This window comes from Salvelinus fontinalis, chromosome 28, assembly GCF_029448725.1.
Source record: "Salvelinus fontinalis isolate EN_2023a chromosome 28, ASM2944872v1, whole genome shotgun sequence".
NCBI lineage: Eukaryota > Metazoa > Chordata > Actinopteri > Salmoniformes > Salmonidae > Salvelinus > Salvelinus fontinalis.
Window position 1 is genome coordinate 8,553,807 of NC_074692.1, and position 13,031 is coordinate 8,566,837.

Below are 13,031 nucleotides of genomic sequence, written 5' to 3' on the forward strand. Positions count from 1 at the left end.
CGTGGTACGTGTCCATGTTAAATTAATTAAACTGAACACTGAATAAAAAAATAACAAAGGTGAAAAAAACGAAACAGTCCCATCAGGTGACACAACACATAACAGGAAACAACTACCCACAAACACAGGTGGGAACAGGCTACCTAAGTATCGTTCTCAATCAGAGACAACGATTTACAGCTGCCTCTGATTGGGAACCATACCATATCAGGCCAAACACAGAAATACAAAACATAGAACAAAACATAGAATGCCCACCCCAACTTACGCCCTGACCAAACCAAAATAGAGACATAAAAAAGGAACTAAGGTCAGAACGTGACAATAATTCACTGTATCACAATTCCAGTGGGTTAGAAATTTACATACACTAAGTTGACTGTGCCTTTAAACAGCTTGTACAATTCCAGAAATTATGTCATGGCTTTAGAAGCTTCTGATAGGCTAATTGACATCATTCGAGTCAATTGGAGGTGTACCTGTGGATGTATTTCAAGGCCCACCTTCAAACTCAGTGCCTCTTTGCTTGACATCATGGGAAAATCAAAAGAAATCAGCCAAGACCTCGGAAAACAAATTGTAGACCTCCACAAGTCTGCTTCATCCCCGGGAGCAATTTCCAAATGCCTGAAGGTACCACGTTCATCTGTACAAGCAATAGTACGCAAGTATAAACACCATGGGACCACACAGCCATCACACCGCTCACGAAGCAGAAACATTCTGTCTCCTAGAGATGAACATACTTTGGTGCGAAAAGTGCAAATCAATCCCAGAACAACAGCAAAGGACCTTCTGAAGATGCTGGAGGAAACAGGTACAAAATTATCTATATCCACAGGTTAGGGTTTAGGGACTCGTAAGTAAGCCATTCATTGTAAGGTCTACACCTGTTGTATTCGGCGCATGTGACAATTACAATTTGATTTGATCTGTCCAACTGTTTAATTCTGATTTATATGCATTTTCATTGAAGCATTTAAAATTGTCATTAATTGTTTCTCATTACTACTTTTGTATTGTTATCTTTTAAAATTATTACTGGTTCAGCATATATTCATTTTGTGAGCGCTGCTAAATATTTATCAGGTTTATTTTCCATTAGATAGTGTGCTTTATTTGCGTTGAACCTGTAGTTGTTGGCTCTCTTCAAAAGTAAAAGATCGTATTCCTGCTTAAGTTCAGAAATGTTATTTTCTGGGCCTTTTTTAAGATAGTGTTTTTTTCACTTTAATTTAAATTTCAAAATCCGATTTAATTTTTGCAGAGTATGAGATTATCATCCCCCTAATGTACACCTTAAATGCAATTTTATATTGGGTGTTTGCTTTTCTGTCCTCTATGCATACATTTGTAATGGTAAAGGTTTAACATTTTTCTTTGACGTATTTAATACATTTTGTGTTAAGAAGATGCGTTCTATTCATTCTCCAAACTCTGTTGATAAGTGTATTTTCTGTTGGTATAATTAAACATTGTACCGGAGAATGATCCGATATCACTATATCATAATTTTTTATTTATCCAGTAAATTCAGTGCATTTTTTAAATAAAAATGTAGTCAATTCTTGAATAGCTTTTCTTAATTTGTGAAAAAAAGGAATAGTCTTTTGTAGTTGGAAATCTCCAGGTGTCCTGTAAATAATTTGTAGAGAATTTTTTTTTCAGCTTCTGTGGAGGCTCCCTAAATTTGCCTTTTTTAGGTCTGTTGATCTTATCAAATGTATAATTGTGACCATCCGACTCAAATCGGTGTAGCGCTTGAAATTGTGTTTACTAAAAGTAGTATGTCGTGCAGCATTCTGATAACATGGTCAGATCAGGTTTGACATTTACGCAGCATCAGCATGGACGAATTGATAGCTCAGTTCGTCCAGGCCCAACAAGCACAGCAAGCGGTTGACAAACCCGTAACTATGGGTCCGGAGTCGGAGTTCGAGAGGGAGCCAGAACTCGACCCCCAAGGTGAACAACCAGAGGAGAAGCCCATCCTCCCCCTCATCAATTTCGAGGGACCAGCCGTGACACCCGCTATGGGCCAACTGAGGGGACAGTTCGGGACTGCCCAGTGGGAGGATCCGAACTTGAAAGCCACAGCAGCCCAAGTGATAGCGGTGGATGGCCAGTTACTTCCAGGGATGAGTGACTGGCGATACCACAATTTCCAAATCAAGAATAACCTTTTGTATTAGGTGTCGCGTCAACAGGGGGAACTTCGAGAGGTACTGTTGCTGCCCTGACGGTACATTGGAACCATTCTTCAGCTGGCCCACACCCATCTGTTGGGGGCACACATGGAAATGGAGAATACCTGGGAATGGATCACCGTCCGGTTCCACTGTCCTGGGATGAGGAGGGCCGTAGAAGACTATTGTCACAGCTGCCCGGAGTGTCAAATCACTACCCCAAAAGCACATTTCCAAAACCTGCTGGTCCCCCTACTGATCATCGGGGTGCACTTTGAACGCATCGCCGTGGACATAGTTGGATCCCTGGTAAAAATGGCACAAGGACACCAGTACATCCTGGTAATAGTAGATTTTGCCACCTGGTACCCTGAGGCCATTCACCTACCGGCGGCGGTCTTCAAGGGAATCACCCGGGAGCTGTTCTACCTCTTTAGCCGGGCGGTCATCCCGAACGAGATCCTGACTGACCAAGGTGACCAAGGTACCGCCGAATGAAAGATTTGTGTGCTCTCCTGCAGATCAAGCAGATCCGGATCTCTGTCTTTCACCTGCAGACGAATGGGCTCATTGAGCGGTTCAATAAAACTGCTGCGGAAGGTCATCGAGCAGGACGGGAAGAACTTGGACCAAATACTATCCCACCTAATGTTCTCGGTCCGAGAAGTGCCCCAGTCATCCACTGGGTTTTCCCCTTTCGATCCCCTCTATGGGAGGAGGCCACACGGCCTAGTGGACCTCGCCAAGGAAGTGTGGGAAGCCCAACCGACCCCATTACGCAGCATTGTAGAACACGTGGAGATGATGAGGGAGCGGATGACAGCCATATGGCCAGTGGTAAGGGAACATATGGAGAAGGCCCAACGCGCCCAAGCTCAGATCTGCAATCAGGGAACCCAGCCCCGAGAATTCCAGGTTGGAGACAAGGTGCTGGTCTTAATCCTCATGGCCGAAAGTAAGTTCCTGGCAACATGGCACGGGCCGTAGGAGATGACAGAGAAGCTAGGATCCGTCAATTACCGCGTATGGCAGCCCCAGCAGATTTACTACTTGAACCTATTGAAGAGGTGACACGAGAAGACAGTTTTGGCCGTGTTATGGTCGGGACCCAGTGGTGGTGGCGAGCAATGAGGACCTCGACCCGGGCCCAGCTCGTCGGTCAGAATATGGCGGTGTTCTCCAGGGAAACGGTACAAAAGAGGCCATAAAGAAGGAAATGGAGGCTATGCTGAGGAATGGCGGTCATCGAAGAGTCCCACAGTGCATGGTGCAACCCCATCATGTTGGTGCCCAAACCTACCCCATGCCGAGGGTGGACGAGCTCATCGACCGTTTGGGAAAGGCCCGGTACATCAGCACCCTTGACCCGACTAAATGATATTGGCAGGTACCTTTGGCAGCCTCCTCCAGGGAGAAGACTACATTTTCGACTCCGAATGGCTTATATCAGTACAGGGAGCTCCCATTCGGTCTTCACGGAGCCCCTCCCACGTTCCATCCCCTGATGGACTGAGTCCTACGACCCCACCAACAGTAACAGCAAGTTATTTGGATGATATCATTATCCACAGCCAAGGTTGGGAAGAGGACCTGACACGCCTCCAGGCGGTGCTGGACGCGCTCAGGCAAGCCGGGTTGACAGCAAACCCCAAGAAATGAAAGTTAGTGTCCGAGGAGGTGGAGTACCTGAAGTTTTGAGGAAGGTCCGCGCGGTACGTAAATGGCCCGTGCCACGCACCAAGACACCTGTTAAGTCCTTCCTGGGACTGGCAGGATACAACAGCCTGCTTATTCCCCCTGACCGATCTAACCAGGGCCCGCCTCCTGAAAACAGTGAAATAGACGGGCGAGACTGAAGCGGCGTTCAGGTGCCTGAAGGAAGTGCTGTTCTCCCATCCGATTCTTGTAACGCCCGATTTCCAGGTACCGATGTTGGTCCACACCGACGCATGCGACACGGGACTAGAGGCCGTCCTGTCCCAGGTACACAATGGGGAGTGTCCCCTTCATGTACATAAGCCGAAAGGCATAGTACAAATTACGTCTTTGTACTATGCCTTTTTACAGCTTTTAGCCCCAAAAGCTGTGGATTTATACATTGTACATACATTTGAAAAAAGACTACCATTTAAGTACTGTGGTTGATTTGTATTACCTAATAATGAAAGTGGCTGGTGGGGGTCTACCTGGGGTCAGTGGGTCCTCGAAGAGAATGAAATGTGATGATTGTAAATATAATTAATCTCATTCCTTCTCTCTCTCCCAAGCCAAATCCATCCCTCTGCACCACACCCCCCCTGTTCTTCCCCCTTTACCCCACCCAAGCCAAGCTTTTCCCCACCTCCCATCTATACTCCCTCTTGTCCGCTCAAGCCAAGCTTGTCCCACCCTTGCCCCTCCAAGCTAAGCTTAAACCACCTCCCCTCCTTGCCCTCCTTTACCCACCCAGATCCAGTTTATCCCAACCTCTGTCATTTCCCTTCTCCCTTCTTCTTAAACACATTTACACCCCTCTATACAGCTACTTACTCATCCATTCACCTTCATTCACACACAACAAATACCCTATGCCTCCGCACACCCATTCTCTCCCACCCTCATACACATATTCATATTCACCCTCCTTCACGCTCCCATTCATATGCACAGACACACACACACACACATATATAACAATTATTGACAATTCTTGACTTACATGCTATATTTCCTCTTTTCTATAGATTTTTCAGTGTCCATGTATGTCATTGGCATTGGCTAATTCTATCGTTACTTCCTAGAGAAGAACAGTTACTTGGGGACAATAGAGTCGTATTGGGGGAGAGGGAAGGAATATTGTCTGAACTTATTATAAGCTGGTCTTGGGCATCATTGTATGTAGCCTAGTGTGCTTATCTGTTTTTTCTGCTTCTGCCTCTCCTCAGGGCACTAGGCTCTCTTTCAGCCTGGTCAGGGCTTCATTGGCGCTTGTGAATGTAGCCCTTTCCTGCAGCTGAATGACCAAAGCGCCCTGTAGTGGCCTCATCGGTGGAATATTATTCATCTTTTTCATAATTTATCAACATTATTATTTTTTTTTAAACGCAGAAGATCCGGTGTTTCTATGTCAAACGGTTTGTTATATTTCATTCTTCTGTGATGCATATAAAGTGTAATATTAGGATGCAAACTCAAAATGTAATAGATTGCAACTGTATATCTGACATGGTACAGGTGTCTTATTTTTTTTGAAGCCCATAACCATGTATGTGAGGTGTATACTTTTGTTTCAAAGTACTTTTTTTTAAAGAATACCAAGAAGCACTCTATGTGACCCTGAATACCACTGCCCACTGCAGTGGTATTCTCTGGCTTCTACTTATAATCACAGTTTTGACAGTACCTCCCATTTTGTACTATCTCCCCATTTGTCCTATCGGTATGCCTATGTGCCTCTGGCTAATTAGATTAATTAAATCAAAAGGTTGAATAAAGAAATAAACAAGAGACTGTCTGTCTAGTAGGCCCTCAGTCTCAGTGGCACGTGTGGTGGCTGGTAACAATTATCAGCCTTTGCCCTCTGTCTATCCTCTGTATGGTGTGGGCAGACTGTTCCAAGGTCTTGGTAGTGATGTACAGGGCTGCTGGAAAATACAGACAGGCAGATATAGATAGGCAGGCAGGCAGAGAGAGAGAGAGAGAGAGAGAGAGAGGTTGGCAGAAACGGACTTATAGAGATAGACAGCAGACAGACAGATAGAGATAAGTAGACAGACAGGCAGACAGAGAGCGATAGGCAGACAGAGAGCGATAGGTAGACAGACAGACAGGCTGGCAGAGAGAGAGAGATAGGTAGACAGACAGGCAGAGATGGACGGATAGTGCCATTACATGGGTTTACACCTCTGTCTGCACTGTATTCTCCTGTCATGAGTTTGCTTTAATCTATTTGTACCGCAGTTAAAGGAGTAGCAGCTTTAGGCTCTCACTGGCCCCTGTGCTTCTGAATAGTTTTGGATGAAAAGAGTATAGAAAGTAGGAAATGGAGAGGGGGAGGAAAGTCATTTTGACAAACAAAAAAGCCATAGAGCTTCAGCTCAGCTGAGAAGCAAATCAGTAAAGGAGAGGGGAGCTAGTGAGGACTGTGGAGTGAAGGAGGGAGGGGGAGTGTGTAAATGGGAGAACATGGAGGGGAGGGGGTGCCGCGTTCAGAGCAAGAGATTGACTTACTGAACACAACATTTGTCTTTCTGCCTCCATCACAAGAACCAGTGCAGCGCTCTATTCAACAGGAGGAGCCACGCGCCTAAAAGAAGCCACACCATTTTAGAAAGCTGTCTCTATCCCTGCCTCTCTCTCCCACTCTTTCCCTCCATTCTCTCTGTCTCTACCTCCCCGGTAGGAGAAACAGCAACAACAACAGAGGTAGCAGCGTCACATGCAACAGTGTGCAGACAGCGTCCTTTGTCATTCCTCAAGAGAAGAGACGAAGGAGTTGAGAAGATAACAGAAGGGAGATGACCTGACACCTGTAGCAGGTTGCAGAGCTGTGTGCGCTGAGTAGCTAACTGTCTCAGGCTCTCTCATAGCTATTGCAGCCGTAGCTTCTTCTGGGCTTTGGTTGCTCTTTCTCTGGCTTCTACATGGCTTCTAAGAAGAAACTGGGTGATATTCGGAGAGAGGGCATTCGCAGGGACCGTGCATGCTCCACGCGGGAGGAGTCGTCAGAGGGGCCAGGACGTCCCACCACCAGGGGGCGTTTCTCTGAGTCCTGGAAAAGGCTTAGCTCCAGGGGGGGCTCCACCAAGAGGGGTGCGCTCAACTCCCAGCAGCCACCGGTAAGACTTGGAGAGGACTTATTGAGCCCTCCCCCCCTCCAGGCTCAAACAATACCATGGGCCCTGAGAGTGGAGGTGGTTAGGCCTAGGTTGGGGGAAAGTAGGGGATAGTGAATTTGGTTGTATGGGTACAGGTGGAGGAGGGGCCAGTTTGAGAAGTCATACAGCGGTGAGGCAGGTTTGTTGTGGAGATTGGAAAGTGAGAAGTGGCAAAGATGGTATTGGGAATAATAGAGAAGCCACCGGTTTTTAGTAGAGGACATTCCGGTTTTGGAAGTATTCATGAGATGGTTCCAAGCGTAGAAGAATGAGAACTTGTTTTGGGAGACTGGAATATGGAAAGAGGAGATGGGTGTATTTTTGGGAATGCTGAGTAGCCCATGAGCTGGTTAGTTTGGAGTTGCTATAGAGTTGGGCCTGGTTCAGAGAAAGAGAGCAACTTGTGACGAGGATATGGGTTAACCCCACCACGCTTCTTTTCCTCCTGTGGTATCTTCTCCAAGGCTTCAGAGTGTGTGCTTAAAGTTTCAGAAATGTTTGGCCAGGCATGTATGACTGAAGAGAGTTTCTCCACGGTGGGTCTGGGAGCAGTCAGCCACCACTCTGGATTGATCTGGTTCAGGGCCAGTCCTCCGTTCTATTTTCGAAATGTAGAACTTTATTGATGTTTTTGGATTGAGGTCAGCAAGAAGAATGCTAGGGACTATGTTAACCCATCAGACATCTGACAACAGTATGATCCTAAACGCAGAGCGTGGAGAGATTAGGGGACGTTGCTCTCGTGTTGATCTTGGGTCTAGCAACGGTCATCAAAATTGTTAAAAGGTTTTAAAAACTATTTTAATAAATGCAACAGCTGGACAATGAATGAAGATACTCACACTTTTAAAATCAATTAGATATTAACTGAATTATAGCACATAAAACAATTTACTGACACAGGCAAGTAATGAATGGAGTTCAGTCATTTTGGTGGAAATTCAGGTATTACATTTATTGTAGAATTTCACTTTTTTTCTTATAATGCACTCGTATACATTTTCTTAGTATAAAATAAAGAAAACGATATGTGTATTTGCATCCGTGAATAAATTAATATAAAGGGTTGGAACAAGGCAGCAAACACCAACAGCTTGCTCTGTCTCTATGCCTACTTGTGCTCACCTGCAAGTTGTCACATTCTCTTGCATAATTCAACAAGTGTGTCAAGAGAAGGACAACCATGTAATTGAACAATTTTAAATAAAAATACTTGGCTCTAGATTTGACATATCTATACATACTTTACATCATAACTCTTTTCAATTACACTAAATTCAAAGGCACTAGCACATCTGAGCAATCTTATTGCAGGTGCATGGCAACAATTGAACAAGATGAAGGAAAAAGGAAATCAACACCCACAAAAAAAAGTTTGCTTTCTTCTCTTTATTATGATGTAACTGTCGAGAAAGATGCAACGGAAAACCAATGTGGTCCATTGAGCCTATTTCAGCCATGACTGGAGTGTGTTTGACAGATCATTCCAAACGTTTCCGTGGTCATTACGTTAACGGGAACAACCTAATGGCACAAGCAAGAGTGGGAAAGAGTCACCAGAGTAAAATTAAAGCATTCAAGCAAGATTTAAAGTGACAACTGGATTTTACACATCTCAAACACAGGAAATAGATATCCTCACGTGGGCGGGGCATGTGTGTTGCTATTGAATCAGGTCCATCCTGTCCATGTAATCTTATTCATTATGACCTAAAAGGAAAAACTAGATCCTAGATCAGCACTCCTGCTCTGAGACATTTTATGACTAATGCCCCAGAGCTACAGCTAATAACACAACACCATGTCCAAAGAGAAATGACACATGCTGAAACAATAACTGCTGTTTTACCAGCAACGATTGAGATGAGTTGAGTCAGTGTACACAGAAGCATAGAACGACGAGAATAGGAGAGGTGACGATAGAAAGTGTATGTGAGAGATAATACTGTAGGTGCATTAGCCCCGCGGGGATTTGTTGGCTGGATACGGACCACAGAGTGATGATCTCAAAGCTTCGATGCTTCAGCTAGGTGACCCATCGTCATTATGATCTATTATGATCATGAGTGTCTGAGTGATTCTGTGTGTATGTGTGTGCTTCCGTGTATGTTTGTGGTGCGTGCGTGTCTGCCATCTCGTTGTGAATGCCCTGCAGGCTATACAGCCATCTGGTGTGGCGCGGTTGCCTTCTGCTCAGCACATTTAGGTCATAACTATACCCTCTCAACTTTCTACTAAAACACTAGTGTGTGCTCATTATTGTTTTCTTTTTGTGTATGTGGGTTCGTGCATTTGTATCGGTGGGATGTGTTGTCGTGGTGTAACTGTTAGTGATCGTAATGTCTGATTCCTTGCCAGCAGCACATTCATTTTCTCTGATGGTACTTGACTAAAATGAGCAACATTTAATCTCACAGTGGGATTATGGTAATTGTGGTGGTGGATGAAAATAATCCCCCACACACAACACCCCCGTAAACCCCATCCCTTCATCATTCCCACATTGCTGATACCAAGTCACAACCAATGCCACCTGATCACCTAACATATGGGATTGTTTTCAAATGGCCATACCAAGGATTATTATTTAGATTAGATTATTTAACAATTGATTTTGAATTAAGACCCCTTAAGGTATCAAAAAAAAATGATTGGATGAAACATTGAATTTGGCATTACTGCTATCAGCCAATAGAAAAGCATTGAATAACAGATTCACTACATGGAACAACAGATAGTCCCCCAAAAAATCGAAAGGAAGTTTGTTCTAAGGTGTCTGTTCTATATCTGAGCGATATAAGAAAGATCAGGAAACTTTTGGGGGTTTTGTTTTTACATGTATTTATGTCCTTATTTTAGGCACTAAACTATCTCCATATATACTTACTTCCATTCATTTTTAAACTGGTACTGGGGACTTTCCGATGAGTCGAGGGTTGTGGGTAAAAAACAGAGAGCATCGTGTCCGTGAGAGTCTCAGCTTCCAACAGAGGGGTAGTTTGTAGGCATAAACCGTTCGGATGCTACATATGATTTTGTGAGAAGAGTGATTTTCGGGATGGCTCATGGTCTGACAAACACCGCTCAGTTCTGCCACCTTTCACCCCAGATGTGGAAGGACGATATCGGTAGATGTGGTGAATTGAGACGCAGCCCATGCAGATGCAGTGCATTCGTGAAAGTACTCAGACCCCTTCACTTTTTACACATTTTGTTATGTTACATTCTCATTCTAAAATTGCTTAAATACATTTTAGCAAATGTATTTAAAATACAAAACAGAAATTATTTACGTAAGTATTCAGAACCTCTGCTGTGAGACTTGAAATTGAGCTCAGGTGCATCCTGTTTTCATTGATCATCCTTGAGATGTTTCTACAACTTGATTGGAGTCCACCTGTAGTAAATTAAATTGATTGGACATGATTTGGAAAGGCACACACCTGTCTATATAAGGTCCCACAGTTGACAGTGCATGTCAGAGCAAAAACCAAGTCATGAGGTCGAAGGAATTTTCCGTAGAGCTCCATGACGGGATCGTGTCTGTGGAGATGGGTGAACCTTCCAGAAGGACAACTGACTCTGCAGTACATCACCAATCAGGTGGCCAGACGGAAGCCACTCCTCAGTAAAAGGCACATAACAGCCCACTTGGAGTATGCCAAAAAGCACCTAAAGGACTCTCAGACCATGAGAAACAAGATTCTCTGGTCTGATGGAACCAAGATTGAACTCTTTGACCTGAATGCCAAGGGTCATGTCTGGTGGAAACCAGGCACCGCTTATCACCTGGCCAATACCATCACTGTGGTGGCAGCATCATGCTGTTGGGATGTTTTTCAGTGGCGGGGAATGGGAGACTAGTCAGGATCGAGGGAAAGATGAATGGAGCAAAGTACAGAGAGATCCTTGATGAAAACCTGCTCCAGAGCACTCAGGACCTCCGACTGCGGCAACGACCCTAAGCACACAGCCAACACAACGCAGGAGTGGCTTCCTGACAAGTTTCTGCATGTCCTTGACTTGAACCCAATCTAACATCTCTGGAAAAACCTGATAATAGCTGTGCAGCGACATTCCCCATCCAACCTGACAGAGCTTGAGAGGATCTGCAGAGAAGAATGGGAGAAACTCCCAAAATACAGGTGTGCCAAACTTTTAGCATCATACCAAAGTAGACTCGAGGCTGTAATCACTGCCAAAGGTGCTTCAACAAAGTAAAATATCTGCATACCTATGTAAATGTGACATTTCTGTTAAATAATATATACATTTGCTAAAATAAAATAAACTGTTTTTGCTTTGCCATTATGGGTTGTTGTATGTAGATTGATGGGGAAAAACACATTTAATCAATTTTAGAATAAGTCTGTAATGTTACAAAATGTGGAAAAAGTGTAGTCTGAATACTTTCTGAATGCACTGTATCTCTATTGTAAACAGACTTTTTGATGGGGATTTTTGTATTATGTTCATTTGATTTTCAGGGGGAGCGATAATTTTTGGCTAAGGTTTAACAAGGGAGTAAAACAATGTTATATTTTAGATTATGATGGGGTTAAGATGAACAAAATTTGAGGTATTCAGAATCATAAGTGCTATTCTTCTTCATTTCACTCATTTGCATTATCAAAACTGTCAAATAAGGCCTTTTAAGAAACAGATTTTAATTCACTAGTATTTCACTGCGGACTAAGATTAGCCAATTTGTAAATTAGCCTCAAGGAACTCGCCTCTCTAATTAAAGGGAAAATGGCTAGTTCGATGCATGAAACAGAGAGCCATCTAAGAGACAGATCACTGGGTGCCTAAAGACACCAGTCCCCAACCATCCTCTGACTACAAATGAGGCAAAGCAACAACAAAAAAACACCTCATTTTGGGTCAAACTGAACGAAATGAATTTCTTATGAAATACACATTTCTTTGAACAAGCTTTTTTTTCTCTATACTTTTGATTTCACGCTCCATTGATGATAGGTGGCTCTTTCAAAAATGTATGCACTGAGCACAGCACTGCACCACTAGGATTGGAACACAGACACTATGTTCTAATTAACATCTTCATCGCCTTACATCACACATGCTTGTAGAACATGGTGCTGGGATGGTAGTGCTTGGAAGGTGGGGGGTTGTCCATGGACACCCTTGGCAACAGTAACTTGGAAACAGAAGAAGTTATTTATCCATGAGGGTTTGTTTTAGCATCAATGCGTGTTGGGAGGTGTTATCTGGTGAGAGAACGTGCTGAGAAGACATCATGCCTTATTGGAGCGAAGGAAGGAAGTCAGAATGTGTTGAATAAATGCATAATTACGGTAATGGAGCTCACTCTGAGGGGGTGGATGCACTCTTAAAAAAAGGGTTCCAAAAGGGTTATTTGGCTGTCCCTATAGAATAACCCTTTTTGGGTCCAGGTTGAACCCTTTTGGGTTCTATGTAGAACCCTCTGTAGAAAGGGTTCTACATGAACCCAAAAGGAAAGTTCTACATGGAACCCAAAATGGTTCTACCTAGGGCTGTTACAGTGACCAAAGACATCAACCACCCGAGCCACTGCCTGTTCACCCCGCTATCATCCAGAAGGCGAGGTCAGTACAGGGGTATCAAAGTTGGGACCGAGAGACTGAAAAACAGCTTCTATCTCAAGGCCATCAGACTGTTAAACAGCCATCACTAGCACATTAGAGGCTGCTGCCTATAGGCATAGACTAGAAATCAATGGCCACTTTAAGGAATGGAACACTAGTCACTTTAATAATGTATACATATCAGGCATTAGTCATCTCATATGTATATACTGTTTGATATATTATTCTATGGTATCTTAGTCACTTAATGTTTACATATCTGGCATTACTCATCTCATATGTATACACTGTATTCTATACTATTCTACGGTATCTTAGTCCGTTCTGCTCTGACATCACTCGTCCATATGCATATAGTCTTAATTCATTCCAACTTAGATTTGTGTGTATTGGGTATA

The 13,031-nt window shown here is 43.8% G+C and overlaps 1 protein-coding gene across 1 annotated transcript in view; it reads left to right on the top strand.

Moving 5' to 3' along the window:
- The first annotated feature begins 6,380 nt into the window (after window positions 1–6,380).
- The window catches only part of trpm3 (transient receptor potential cation channel, subfamily M, member 3), a 275,797-nt gene continuing 269,146 nt past the window's right edge, over window positions 6,381–13,031 (top strand). Inside the window, 1 exon segment of the mRNA XM_055886361.1 lies at window positions 6,381–7,003. Within this exon segment, the coding sequence (XP_055742336.1) occupies window positions 6,809–7,003 (195 nt within the window). The 5' untranslated portion in view covers window positions 6,381–6,808.